The 15543-nt window shown below is 38.2% G+C and overlaps 2 protein-coding genes across 11 annotated transcripts in view; both read left to right on the top strand.

Annotated features, from left to right (window-relative positions):
- Window positions 1-15543, top strand: part of LOC143736071 (uncharacterized) — a 795401-nt gene that overhangs the window by 494095 nt on the left and 285763 nt on the right. The window lies entirely within an intron of this gene.
- The window catches only part of tle2a (TLE family member 2, transcriptional corepressor a), a 34489-nt gene that overhangs the window by 8509 nt on the left and 10437 nt on the right, over window positions 1-15543 (top strand). For 9 of the 10 annotated variants that reach the window (XM_077226608.1, XM_077226604.1, XM_077226609.1 and 6 more), the window contains exons 3-4: window positions 6553-6616; window positions 10826-10870. In XM_077226608.1, the coding sequence (XP_077082723.1) occupies window positions 6553-6616; window positions 10826-10870 (109 nt within the window). Of the gene's footprint in view, window positions 1-6552; window positions 6617-9897; window positions 9937-10825; window positions 10871-15543 lie in introns of those variants that run through there. The other variant, XM_077226614.1, reaches the window with a different exon arrangement.

Genomic DNA, 15543 nt, shown 5'->3' on the forward strand with positions numbered 1-15543 from the left:
GCATGTTCGTGATTGTGTGCTTAGGTTTGGGTGTTTTTTGTGTAGAAGGCCTCTAATCAGCAGACAGGAGGGCTTTAGACCGGAGGTTCTCATTACAGTAGTTTTTGCTTTGCCCAGCCCTTTTATGAACACAGCAGCTCACCTACCTTGCTAATGTGTCCTCTGGGTTTGCAATGGCTCAGACATGAAGAAAACCAACCCACAGACAGCCACCAGCAACGGAAACAGCTTTGCGCTGATACCCATGATATCTTCTTTGTGCCTTCTTGAGTGGACTTTTTAGTGGATTCTAGGCATCTTTATGATGAAGTCTGGGGTTTGTGGTTTAGGCCTGCTTTGCTGAATACATCTGTATGTGTGTGGCCCGGCATTCCCCCATCGAGCGCGTGTGTATTTAAGTGCATGTTTTTGTGGTGGGTGGTTTTGGTTTGCAATTGCGCTTTAATGTCGGTGTGTGTCTGACAGAGTATTTCATCAGGAATGTTTGCCATATACTTTTATCGATGGAGATTTTTTTTGGTTTTCACCATGTGGTATAACATGGGCACAGCCTTGTTTTATACCATTTACATTTTGCCACTTTAGTGTAAGGCCATTAGCATACTATACATAAGTATGCATTAAACCTCTCTATATATTCAATTATAACTGTTACATGGTCAAAAGTAATCAACTTGTTCAGCAGTATTCTCTTCAAACTGTTGCTCCACCCTGACAGTTGTTGACCAGAAGAAGAAAACTAACCATTAGCGCCCCCTGTGGTAATGCAGAGAATGCAACGTTGCTTTATGAATCTGCGATTTCTGAACATGACAAAGCATAAAATGTGTTATTCTTATGATGTATCGTAAAGCACATTTCAGGCTTCAAAGAGTGTATGAGTTTGTGTGCCGCAAATGCAAATTTGCCAAAGTAAAAACCTTCATCAATCCTCTCTCAGGCAGTAATGGGGTTTAAGCTCTGAACTGGACTATTTCACTAACTAATCACTATGTGTGCGTGCACTTTAAGCAGAGAGATGAAAAAGCACTTTGAGAATACAGAAGACACAAGGGCTTTTACTAATGAGGCACAGGCATGGCAAATAAGGATGAGATCTGTGAGGAAGTGTACTCACTTTCTCTAATTGGACTGATAATCCTCACCGTCAGACTGAATATTTGCTTTTTCACTCAAACTTTTCATTCAGATGCTTTACTTTAAGTAATCATTATAAATTTTCTCTGTTGTGGTATGCAATATGATTAAAAGTGCAGTTAGCTTGTGTGTATATATTGAAGTAACCTAATGGCGCTTTGTGAGCTAGCTGTTGTGGTGCAGGCAGCCTGCAGTTTTGTTGCCTGTTCCGACGATCACCTTATCTGTTGTCAGGGAAAGAAAGAGACATTTTTTTTCTTCTTTATGAACCTTTCTCGTTGCATGGTTTTGATTTTATGTAATTAAGGGTTGGACTCATTAGCAATGTTTGGGCAGTTGGTGTTTTCTTTACATTTATTGGACAGTCTCATATTCTCAGCAACACCATAGGGGGAATTAATGTAAGATTTATGATTAATTTATGCATTATTTTTACTATAACATGATATTTGCCATCACCTAATGCTCATTTAAAGTGAATCTTAAGCACAAGTTCAATGACAAATCTCAAAATCCCCTTTTTGTACTGTATAATTACATTGATGCCTAAATTAACTTGTAGCATTTAAATTGATTTATTTTACTTTTTAGTAGGGGTAGGATAAAATATCGATTGGGCAATATATCATCGTCCATCTTCGTGCGATATGAGAATCGCTGGCGCCAAATATCAATATTTTAATTGATAAAATAAGGCTCTCTAAATAGATTTCCTTGCTCCCAGCGTCGCTACTTCATGCCTCCTCGAGGTGGCGCTCAAAACATGAATGAGGGAAACGTGAACCTAAGTTAACTAGCCTAAGAAACAGAGGTTATTAATGGGATGGTGTGAGTAATATAGGCTTATAGTTGCCCCAGCCACATTTAAGTACAAAGGGTGGAAAATACGCACTTAGTTCACCTCAAAATGAAAATTTCTTAATAATTTACTCACCCCAATGCCATCCAAGATATCCATGTCTTTCTTTCCTCAGTGGAAGAGAAAATGAGTTTTTTGAGGAAAACATTTCTGGATTTTTGTTCGAATAATGGACTTCAATGGTAACCAGCGTTTTGAAGTCCAAATCAATGCAGTTTCAAAGATCTTTGAAGTGCTTGAAACGGCTGTGCATGATCGCAGCTGAGGAGGAGAGTCTTATCTTGTGAAACGATAGGTCATTTAAAAAAAAATGTAGTTAAAAAGTGTATATATATATATACAGGTCCTTCTCAAAAAATTAGCATATTGTGCTAAAGTTCATTATTTTCCATAATGTAATGATAAAAATTAAACTTTCATATATTTTAGATTCATTGCACACCAACTGAAATATTTCAGGTGTTTTATTGTTTTAATACTGATGATTCTGGCATACATCTCATGAAAACCCAAAATTACTATCTCAAAAAATTAGCATATTTCATCCGACCAATAAAATAAGTGTTTTTAATACAAAAAAAGTCAACCTTCAAATAATTATGTTCAGTTATGCACTCAATACTTGGTCGGGAATCCTTTTGCAGAAATGACTGCTTCAATGCGGCGTGGCATGGAGGCAATCAGCCTGTGGCACTGCTGAGGTGTTATGGAGGCCCAGGATGCTTTGATAGCGGCCTTAAGCTCATCCAGAGTGTTGGGTCTTGCGTCTCTCAACTTTCTCTTCACAATATCCCACAGATTCTCTATGGGGTTCAGGTCAGGAGAGTTGGCAGGCCAATTGAGCACAGTAACACCATGGTCAGTAAACCATTTACCAGTGGTTTTGGCACTGTGAGCAGGTGCCAGGTCGTGCTGAAAAATGAAATCTTCATCTCCATAAAGCTTTTCAGCAGATGGAAGCATGAAGTGCTCCAAAATCTCCTGATAGCCAGCTGCATTTACCCTGCCCTTGATAAAACACAGTGGACCAACACCAGCAGCTGACATGGCACCCCAGACCATCACTGACTGTGGGTACTTGACACTGGACTTCAGGCATTTTGGCATTTCCTTCTCCCCAGTCTTCCTCCAGACTCTGGCACCTTGATTTCCGAATGACATGCAAAATTTGCTTTCATCCGAAAAATGTACTTTGGACCACTGAGCAACTGCAGTGCTGCTTCTCTGTAGCCCAGGTCAGGCGCTTCTGCCGCTGTTTCTGGTTCAAAAGTGGCTTGACCTGGGGAGTGCGGCACCTGTAGCCCATTTCCTGCACACGCCTGTGCACGGTGGCTCTGGATGTTTCTACTCCAGACTCAGTCCACTGCTTCCGCAGGTCCCCCAAGGTCTGGAATCGGTCCTTCTCCACAATCTTCCTCAGGGTCCGGTCACCTCTTCTCGTTGTGCAGCGTTTTTTGCCACACTTTTTCCTTCCCACAGACTTCCCACTGAGGTGCCTTGATACAGCACTCTGGGAACAGCCTATTTGTTCAGAAATTTCTTTCTGTGTCTTACCCTCTTGCTTGAGGGTGTCAATGATGGCCTTCTGGACAGCTGTCAGGTCGGCAGTCTTGCCTATGATTGCGGTTTTGAGTAATGAAACAGGCTGGGAGTTTTTAAAAGCCTCAGGAATCTTTTGCAGGTGTTTAGAGTTAATTAGTTGATTCAGATGATTAGGTTAATAGCTCGTTTAGAGACCCATTTCATGATATGCTAATTTTTTGAGATAGGAATTTTGGGTTTTCATGAGCTGTATGCCAAAATCATCAGTATTAAATCAATAAAAGACCTGAAATATTTCAGTTGGTGTGCAATGAATCTAAAATATATGAAAGTTTAATTTTTATCATTAAATTATGGAAAATAATGAACTTTATCACAATATTCTAATTTTTTGAGAAGGACCTATATATATATATATATATATATATATATATATATATATATATATACTTCTTAACTACAGTTGTTCGATTGAGCTCATCTGCAACGCGCTGGGAACTACGTTATCACGTTGAAAGGTCACCGTGCGAAGGAGGATAGTTCAAATTGTATTGTATGTCGAATGACATATTTATGTCTGTGTCATATTATTGTTTAAAATGGTCCTTACGTGTGTGTATCCTGTGTGTTTAAATCTTTTAAAACCTAAACGTTTTTTTTCGAGCGTGACCTTTCAACGTGATGACATAGTTCCCGGCGCGTTACAGATCAGCTCAATCCGAACAATTGTAGTTAAAAAGTGTGTATATATATATATATATATATATATATTACTCATTTATGATATCATTTATATATTTATAGCATTTATATATTTGTTTAAATGACCTATCGTTTCACAAGATAAGACTCTCCTCAGCTGCGATCGTCCACAGCCGTTTCAAGCACTTCAAAGATCTTTGAAACTGCATTGATTTGGACTTCAAAACGATGTTTACCATGGAAGTCCATTATTCGAACAAAAATCCAGAAATGTTTTCCTCAAACTCATTTTCTCTTCCACTGAGGAAAGAAAGACATGGATATCTTGGATGGCATTGGGGTGAGTAAATTATTAGGACATTTTCATTTTGAGGTGAACTAATCCTTTAACCTTTATTTTGTTTTCATAGTTAGACAGATATCGTGATGTGTCATTACAGGATTGTCTAGCAATATATTGATTATTATCGCAGAATTGCTCTATCGTGATATTATCGTATCGTGAGCCATGTGTATCGTATATATCGTGAGGTACCCTGTAATTCCCACCCCTACTTTTTAGTGCTTTCAGAGGTAGTAGAATTTAATATCGTTTTGTTCATCTAACAACACATTTAACCATTCAAACACCATGATGCATGTTAAAAGAGACTTGGGTTATAAAAAGAACACCACTAATAATAACTGAAGATGGGATCTTCTTTAAACAAGCTTTTTTGATTCTTTGACATTAAGATAATCAAGCTGTTACCATGATTTTAGGGGGTGGAACAATTAATGATCAGTCATTTTGTTTGGACTTGCAGAACCTCCCAGTTGCTGTTGTTTATTGCGTGTTGAGGTGTCGTGCCTGCATTTAAAGATTTGATCCTTTAAAGTTTAATTCCACATTAGCCTTGATTTACCTCAATAAATCCTCTCCAGCCTCGCTGCGCGCTGAACTCTCAGCTGCCTTTTTCCACGTGGGAGATGTTGCAGAATTTTTAATGATCGCATTTAAATCTCGTAACTATGTAAATATAAGCCTGAAAACAGATCTAGCATCTTTATCCAATGAACCTGACAATATTTGGTGCCGTCATGTTGTTTTCTCCAACTTCCCCTGCGATTTTGCACAAGGGAGCCATGTCTTCACCGCATCGCATAATTGAGGCCAACTCATTCAGGCGAGATGGGAAATAAATAAATAAGCAGAGACGGTCTCAGCGAAACGCGCACCGATAGATTTGTCAGTTCTCGGAAATCCTGTGACGGGGGTGACTTTTGCAGTGAGGCAATTCCAGTGTAATAAATTCTAGCAGAGGAATGAATTTAATCCTCCACAGCTCCCTCTATCACTCTCTCACTTCCCGCACACCCCACGCCCATCATCCTCTGCGCTCTTCCTCACTCGCGGTGATAAATGAGTCAATTATCGACGGTTGTGCGCAGTCAGTGAAGGAGAGCGGATGTGCCGTTATTACCTGTTGCGGCGCAGTAATGTTGCGATATTAATCATATTCTAATTTTCCCAGGCCCTCCCGCGCGCTCGCATAAATCTGACGCCTGCAAACAAGTCAGTGTGTGTGAAGAGCTGAAATACAGCCATGGAGATGAGAAAGTGTGTGTGCTGACTGATCTTAGTGGATTTAGTCTGGGTCTATCTGTCTTCTGTCTTTAGTGTATCTCTATACATGTCTTTTATTTCTATTCATCTGTCTATTTTAGTCTTTCTGTATGTTTGTCTGTCTTCTAAATGTCTTTGTATACTTGTTGGTTTGTGTCTCTTTTTGTCGTCTGTCTGTCAGTCTACTCCTGTCTGTCTTTCTAAGTGTCTCTTTCTGTCTGCTTTTTAAATTTTTTTTATATCTATTTATATATCTGTACGCCTCTGTTTCTGTCTGTCTTTATATCTATCTTGTGTCTTTCTATATATTTTTATCTGCTTTTTTGCATATCCATCCGTTTGTCTTTGTGTCTTTCTTGTTTCTCAGTTTGTCTCTCACTATCTATCTTTTTTTGGTCTGTAATTCTTATGTCTTTGTCATCTCTCTGCCTATTTATCCATTTGTCTCTGGGTCTTGTGTGTTTTTCTGTATATCTTTATATATTTATGCTGTCATTGCGTCATGTTTTCGCAGTTTGTCAAAGGCAGCATGAATTGCATTTGTTATAAATGGATGTGAGGGATTCAAAAGTGAAATTGATACATTTATTAGACAATTCATAAACACTATAAGTAAATCATTATTTACGAACACCAAAACAGTCCAACAGAATCTCTATTTCTACCAATCCAACAACACATCTTTCTCTCTCTCTCTCTTCTGCAGTCTGAAGTTGGAGTGTGAAAAGCTGGCCACAGAGAAGACAGAAATACAGAGACATTATGTCATGGTAAGACAAACACACACACACACACACACCAACTTTGTTTTGCATCAGGCATCAGATGCGACACACATCCAAACACCAGACACCATCTTCCTTCAGCCCTCAATCAGAAGTCCTTCAAACGCGGCTCATCTATCACAGAATGAGTTTTCAGAGCCGCTGCCATGTGCCTCAGTGCCCACAGATATGGCAGCTATGTGCGCCTGGCATGCCATTTGCTCTTGGCAGACGGCTTAACCCCTTTTCTCTGTCCGTTTTCTTTCTCTCCCTTTTTTTTTTCTTGGCTCATAATTTTTTTAGTGTGGGAGTCGCCTAGCAACACCGTGGGCTCTTGGCAGAGCTGGTGAATACAACAGGCAGCTGTCAGGCCGGCTTCTTTTATTGCCAGGGTCTTTCTATCCCTCCGTCTCTGTTGTTTTTACCCTTCTCTATCTGCCTCTCCTTTCCTTTTTACTTGATTCTCTCTATCTAATAAAATTACACTTGTTTGACTCTGCCATACCAGTATTTATTCAGCTAGCTAAAAGGAATTTAGTAAAAAGTTTATTAAAAAAATTTCTCACCATCGTATTCCTTTTTTTCCATCAGAACAGACAAGTCCAATGGAAAATAGTTTTTGTTGAATCAGTTGAACGATAAAACAGCAAACACAAGTAGCGTGTGGGTTACATGCTTTATATATAAAGTATTCTGAGGTCAAAATGTGTCTGTATTCACTAGTTCTGTCATATCGATTAATCGTATTTGAGGCCCTGTTTACATCTGGTATTAAGATGCGTTTCGGTCGATTGGATCAAAGGCAGACGAGGGAGACAGGTTTCTGTTTACACCTGGTGTTTTAACCCGTCTCTTTTGTCCACTTTCAACACTTCTGTCCTGATTTCTTCGAGGGGAGAGTCTATGGGCGGGTAAATGTATGTGTTTTTCCAGATCTTTCAATCTAATGGACGAAATAAGAATTTACATATGAACACGCCTGGAGATGACGGAGAAACATACATGGCTTTCGTTTTTTTAAAATCAGCTTTCGTTTCTGTTCTGACAGCCTCAAGACCAGGCCTTGAGTGTGTGATAGAAAATCAGGAATGCTGAGAGAACATTGTGCTTGGTGCGTTTTTCATCTTCAAACCAAACTTGGGTCTTCAGTCAACAAAGTTTAAATCCCTTCTGGCTAGAGCACTTCCCGTAATACTTAGGCATTAGGCAAGTAGGCGGAGAGTAGACGGTCTTTTGTGGGCGTTCGAACTCATTTCACCACAGGGAGTTTACACTACGAAAGCAATCCGGTCGAATCCGTTTTCAACTACCGCTGGAAGTGGTCGAAAGTGGATAAACTCATAACGTTTTAGACCCCGTTTACACCTGTATTTAGCGTCGTTTAGCGTGTATTTATCTGATCGACCAAAATACATCTTAATAATGGGTTTAAACAGGGCCTTGTGTGTGTGTGTGTGTGTATATATATATATATATTAGGGGTGTAACGATACATGTATTCATATTGAACCGTGCGGTACGAGGCTTTCGGTTCAGTAATCGGTACGTATTACAAACCGAACGATTCGTTGGACCATTTTTCCTGCCGACCAAAATCCGCGCTGGTGCGACCACCACAACGTTACGCATCATCAAATGGCAAACGTAATGAAAGCTGAACGAAACTGCGCTACTCATTATTTTGTGCTTCACAGACCGTTTATCAGTTTGGACCAATGTCAGTGCAGCGCAAGCCGATCTTGATCAAGCGACACTGTTACTACAGCGCTAAGAGATCCAGTAAACAAAGCATTTGAATTCGCCAATGAAGTAATAACATTGCTGCGAGATCTAGTGAGAAGCATTAAAATGTCTCCATTATTAACGGATCAAACAGCGCTGACGTGGAAACCAGGAAAAAACATTGTTCCATGAATGAACTAATTATAGGTTTTAAGTCCACAGATCAGCAACATTCACCATGGATTTAATGTAGTAACACCAACTTGTAACCATGGAAGTTTGGCAGAAATAGTAACATCAGTTTCAGTTTATTTATAAAGCAAATTTAAAAACGGCCTCCAATTTAGTGACATAAATAATATTAAACCGTTCGGAGCAGAATAGTCATTGTAAGCTAAAAGCAACAGAAAATAAATAGGTTTTAAGACAAGACTTGAACTCAGACAGAGAGGAAGTTGATCTAATGTAAATTGGGAGCTTGTTCCAGAGTGTGGGACCAGCCACTTCAAATGCTCGGTCTCGCCATGATTTTACCCAGGTTTTCGGTATCTGAAGAAGTTTCGTTTCAGATCTAAGTCTTCTAGTGGGAGAATAGAAATGAAGTCAGATAAATAAGAAAGTGCTAAATCATTTAAAGATTTATACACCAGTATTAAAATTTTATATTCAATTTGAAAATTTATCGGTAGCCAATGAAGGGATCTCAAAAGAGGGTTGGCATGGTCAAATTTCCTTTTAACAATCGTTTTGAACAATCTGTAGGCGGGCCGTTTGGGACTTTGATACACCAAAATAAAGAGGGTTACAATAGTCCATGTGCGAGGTAATGAGAGCATGGATCGCAGTCTTCAACGAGCGTTTAGGGAGATAAGATTTAATTTTAGCTATAGAGCGAAGATAGAAAAAAATAGATCTAATGACAGTACTAATTTGCTTATCGAATTTGAGGGAACTATCTAAAATCACACCTAAGTTTCGTACCTGGGGAGCAATAAATAGATCTATAGATCCAAGGTCAAAATCATACATTTGCCTAGTTTCTGAGGGGTTTAAAACAATAACTTCTGTTTTGTCTGAGTTCAAAAATAGGAAGTTATCAGCAAGCCACGCTTTTACCTCCTCAAGACATGCTGTCAGACTGTCTAGTAACATGCTTTCAAGTACATCCCACATCTTTTTCCAGCACTTCAAAACTCAAATTTTATCATATTTAAATGTTATTTTTGTGATGACCAAAACATTATTTGTTCATCCTTCAAAGATTACCCCCATTTATAAAACTAAAAGTTTCAAGATGTAGGAAAACTCACACTTATTTAAAAAAAAAAATTCTTTTAATAAATAGGAAATTTCTCTGGCATTTCTTTCTTTTTTGCTGTATTGAAAACACCACTATAGCGTATCGAACCGAACCGTGAATTTTGTGAACCGTTACATCCCTAAAATATATATATATATATATATATATATTATATGCGCAAACTTTCATGTTAGATGCGATTATTTGCGATTAATCGTTTTGGCCGCACTAGTATTCACTTATTTTGCATCTCACCCACATTCAGATGACTTCAAAAGATGACTTCATGTGAGATTCTGTGAAGGTGAATATTTTCCATTAATACTGTCTTGAATTATAGTTTGTTGTTTATGTGGACTAAGTTTATACCTTTTTGAACCTTTCGGACGTAATCACTATTCACTGCAGTTGTATGGAAGAACTGTATAAAAGACTCTTAAAAATAACCTCATACAGGTTTACATCGTGTCCACACCGGACGTGACACGACAAATGATAATAGAATCCATTATAATCAGTGATGCCGTCTACACTGGAATGTGGCGTGACGCGATGCTACATGACACAATACTCAACAGTAATCTGATGCCTTGTTCTATTTATGACGGTCTCCAAGCACTTGCGATACTTCTCATAGGAAGGACAAATGGATTTGCAACAGTTGCTTTGTCGCATCCTGTGTCGACAGCTTCTAGCTGTTGCGGAGCAGCGCGTTCAGTGTAGAGACGGTGTTATAATAAGATAAATGGTAACATGGCAGAGAAATGAGATTTACATGAGTGCTGTTGCCTGTTCTGGTTCAAGATGGACTTTGGTACTGGATGAGGACCAACTTCAGACAATTTATTCAATGAATCATCTGCACACACTGGCCTTAGATCAGTATTAACAAGCCGTATGTTGTAAGACCTGCAGTCACAGGAATCCATGCAATCAGAAATTTTGCGAAAGATTGCCCCATGCTGAAGTTCACCACCGGTTCAAGTTGGTCACTCATATTCGCTGCCTTGACCAACAGAAAGCTTAGTTTGAAAGTGACTTTTATGTGAGTTGTGCCTCATACTTCACTCCATTGTTGTCAGTAGACAATGAACTTCTTTTGCTGCTTTTTCCAAGCAAATCAGGAAATTAACTGCTAACTTAAATACTCTTTCTAGTATGCGTCAGTTTAATGATATCCTCTTCTTTTTCAGTACTATGAAATGTCCTACGGCCTCAACATCGAGATGCACAAACAGGTAAGTTTGCTGGTTTTTTTTTTTTTTTTAATTTGTCAATTATGCTTAAGCCAAAAGTCATATAAACGCCTTAAAATGTTTTTTGTTTTTTTTTGTGGAAAGATCATGAATTGCAATTGCAAAAGTATTGTTTTCTCACTAGGGTTTTATAATGACCAAGGCATGCCTTCTGTAGGATAAGGCCTTTCTAAGAGGGTTTTAGCTAATTAAAGGATCCTCACTATTCCTTCTCAATTTCAGAATTATATGATAAAAAAAAATTCACAAAATCGCTAAACGGCTAGTCAGTTGTTGGATGACTAGTTGACAATCTTGACCCTTCCCTAGTCATATACTTGCAAACACTTGACGGTTTCAACGTGGGCTGCCGGTGTAAAAATGCCTATTCAATGTCACATTGTGATTTGTGCTGAAGAGTTTTATTATTCCTTTTATCTTTGTATGGTTCATAATTCAGATTCAATTATGCAGGGATCTTTTTTCTACAGCCGTTTTATATAGTTGAAATCCTCTTAGGTCTGGCCCGTGGCACTTGTTTTAAAATTAATCTGCAAACAAACTAATTAGATCAACAAATAACATGTCTACGGCACACACTCAGCCCCCCCCCCCCACACACACACACAAGCGATTGTCTAAAAGTAGCTTGCTGTGACTTTCTCGCCCTCCTTCCTCATAAATTGCGTACAGCATCTGCATTTCCCAACCTCTCTCTCTCTCTCTCTCTCTCTCTCTCTCGTGCAGATGTCGGGTCAGTTTAAATTAGGTCAGTGCTCTCGGAGTGTCTGTTCTCTTCCTCTGTTTCAATTGCACTTCTTTTTTGACATGCTCCACGAATTCCCTTCTCTAATGTAACTCCCCCTCCCTCATCTTTCTGCATCTCCCATCACTCTGTAATTTCCTTAACTGTGCCTTTCTTCTAGCTTCTTTTTTTCTCCCCATTTCTCCTCTTTCGCTCCCTCCTTCCCGCCCTCCCCTTTTCCCAGCCTCCCCCACTCTCTCCTCTGAAGATGTCATTTTGTAGTTGCTGTTCCCTAACAAGAAATCATTGTGTTTCCCTGGGGAGGGCTGTGATGGATAGATATAGAGGAGAGGGGGGCGGGGGTCTGTTCCGCCTTTCTTTTGGGGGGGGGGGGGGGGGGGGGGGGGTGGACAGCCAGTAATTCACTTAAAGGGAAAGGGGACTCAAATTTATATACTGTCAGCATTCACTCACCATAAAATATATTGAAATACGAAGAGGCATTTTGAAGAGTGCCCTCGTCGCTCTTTAACAGGCAATTACAGTTAATTCAAAAAGGAACGTGAAATTTTCGTGTCATTTTTGTATCGTTCATGTATGTGTGTGTATATGTGTGTGTGTATGTATGTATGTGTGTGTATATATATATACACTGTGTATGTGTGTGTATATATATATATATATATATATATACACATATATACACTGTGTATGTGTGTGTGTGTATATATATATATATATATATATATATATATATACTGTGTGTGTGTATGTATGTATGTGTGTGTATATATATATACATATATACACTGTGTATGTGTGTATACATGTGTATGTATATATATATTTACATACACATTTTATTTCAGCTAATTGGCAAGAAAACATTTCTCATTTCCATTAGTGATGTACTTAAACAAACAGAAAAAACAACAACAAAATGACTTTTTTAAAAATTAATAATTTTGGGAACTGATCAAATATATCTGTTTTGAAAAAAATTTTGTTCCAGTGTTTTAAAAAAAAAAAAATTCATGTAGGCTACTATTACAGTATTTATTAATATTTTGAATTCGCTTATATTTTTATATTTTTAGTTTTCTTTTTTCTTTTTTTCTTTTAGTAATTTTGTTTGGTGCCTTTTTATGTTGTAGTTTAGCTTTTAGTAATTTTAGTGCATCAGGCTAAACATTTTATTTCCTTGCTAGGGCAGTTTTTCCATCTTATATTTATATTTTATTTCAAATAATAAAACCATTTTTAATAGTTTTACTTATAACACTGTTTTGTTAATGAATCTGAAGGCTTTCTCATATGAATGTGCAAAGGACAACTAGATGTCAAGATTTTCTGTGAAGAACAAATTTTGGTCTGTTCATCATACAAAGCTATTGTTTGACTTCAGAAGACAGTCGTATGAATCACTTTCATGATATTTTCAATGGTGTTTTGTGTCCTTTTAAAGCTTGAAAGCTTCAGTCCCCAATTCATTGCATTGTAATCTTCAAAATATCATCTTATGTGTTTTAGAAGTCATGCAGGTTTGGAACATGAAAGTTAGAAATTTGTGAGTGAATTATCCCTTCAAGAGAATTGTTTTATTTTGTAGCATGAGGGTGAATGTTGATATTAGAATATTAGTTTATACCTGTTGGCAAAATACACAGTGGTGAAGAGGGTTGCCCTCAGCTCTTGTTTGGGTTGTTGGTTCAAGATTAAAGTGGCCTGAGCATGAGAACCCCCAGCATTGCCTCAAAGACTCCGCAGCTCAATGGGGCAAGACCAGTGACCTCCAGAAGAGAGCTCACAGGGGGAGGTGCTGGACCGGAGCAGCAGATGCTGGGCATGAATATTTCAGGGATCCTCTCTCCTCACCGTTGCAACAATTAGCATGAACCAGATGTGGAGGGTTAAAATATTTACTAGCTGTGTGAGCGGAGGTAGCAGGTTACACTCCTGCAACATCTTGGTTTGGTAGATGCGTTTTGGACTGGATTGTATTTTTGGCTTTACGAGGGAAAATCCGCACCGTTTATGGCATCAACTCTTTGGAAACCGATTAAGTAGATTTGTTTGTGAAAGGTAGTTGCAGGTAAACAAATTATACTTTGTGATTATGCAAGTTATTGTTAGCTAGGTAAGTTAGGTTCAGATTTTCTCACTCTTTAAAACTAAAATTGGTTGGTCTCAATTTTTTCAGTCAAACAGACTCTTTCTGTCTGAGTACTTATTTAGTGATGCCTAACACTCAAATTCCCAATGTTTGGATGTCCTTATAATAGTTGTTGCTGCATCTAAACTAACTACTACTACTACTGTACTACTACTACTACTACTGTACTACCTCTGTACTACTACTAATGTAGTTCTACCTACTACTACTACTACTATTTAATTATTATTACTTCTGTAGTACTATTACTACTACTACTTCTATAGTACTATGATGACTACTACTACTTATGTACTACTTCTGTACTACTACTACGACTACTTCTGTACTACTTCTGTACTACTACTACTGCAGTTCTAGCTACTACTTCTGTAGTTCGACCTACTACTACTACTACTACTTCATTATTATTACTTCTGTAGTACTATTACTACTACTACTTCTATAGTACTATGATGACTACTACTACTTATTTACTACTTCTGTACTACTACTACTTTTATAGTACTATGATGACTACTACTACTTATGTACTACTTCTGTACTAATACTACTACTACTACTACTACTACTTCTGTACTACTACTACTGTAGCTATACCTACTACTACTACTGCAGTTCTACCTACTACTACTAGTAATACTGTAGTTCTACCTACTACTACTACTACTACTAGTAATACTGTAGTTCTACCTACTACTACTACTAGTACTACTGCAGTTCTACCTACTACTACTACTACTACTGCAGTTCTACCTACTACTACTACTACTACTACTACTACTACTACTACTACTACTACTACTACTACTGCAGTTCTACCTACTGCTACTACTACTACTGCTGCTACTACTACTGCAGTTCTACCTACTACTACTAGTACTACTGTAGTTCTACCTACTACTACTACTACTGCAGTTCTACCTACTACTACTAGTACTACTGTAGTTCTACCTACTACTACTACTACTACTGCTGCTACTACTGCAGTTCTACCTACTACTACTACTACTGCAGTTCTACCTACTACTACTAGTACTACTGTAGTTCTACCTACTGCTACTACTACTACTACTACTACTACTACTACTACTACTACTGCAGTTCTACCTACTACTACTAGTACTACTGTAGTTCTACCTACTACTACTACTACTACTACTAGTACTACTGCAGTTCTACCTACTACTACTACTGCAGTTCTACCTACTACTACTACTACTACTGCTGCTACTACTGCAGTTCTACCTACTACTACTGCAGTTCTACCTACTACTACTAGTACTACTGTAGTTCTACCTACTGCTACTACTACTACTACTACTACTACTACTACTACTACTACTACTACTACTGCAGTTCTACCTACTACTACTAGTACTACTGTAGTTCTACCTACTACTACTACTACTACTACTAGTACTACTGTAGTTCTACCTACTACTACTACTACTACTACTAGTACTACTGCAGTTCTACCTACTACTACTACTGCAGTTCTACCTACTACTACTACTACTACTGCTGCTACTACTGCAGTTCTACCTACTACTACTACTACTGCAGTTCTACCTACTACTACTAGTACTACTGTAGTTCTACCTACTGCTACTACTACTACTACTACTACTACTACTGCAGTTCTACCTACTACTACTAGTACTACTGCAGTTCTACCTACTACTACTACTACTACTACTACTACTAGTACTACTGCAGTTCTACCTACTACTAGTACTACTGTAGTTCTACCTACTA

This window comes from Siphateles boraxobius, unplaced genomic scaffold (genome assembly GCF_051911475.1).
Source record: "Siphateles boraxobius isolate OS27281-9 unplaced genomic scaffold, OSU_SipBor_1 13, whole genome shotgun sequence".
In the NCBI taxonomy this organism is placed as follows: domain Eukaryota; kingdom Metazoa; phylum Chordata; class Actinopteri; order Cypriniformes; family Leuciscidae; genus Siphateles; species Siphateles boraxobius.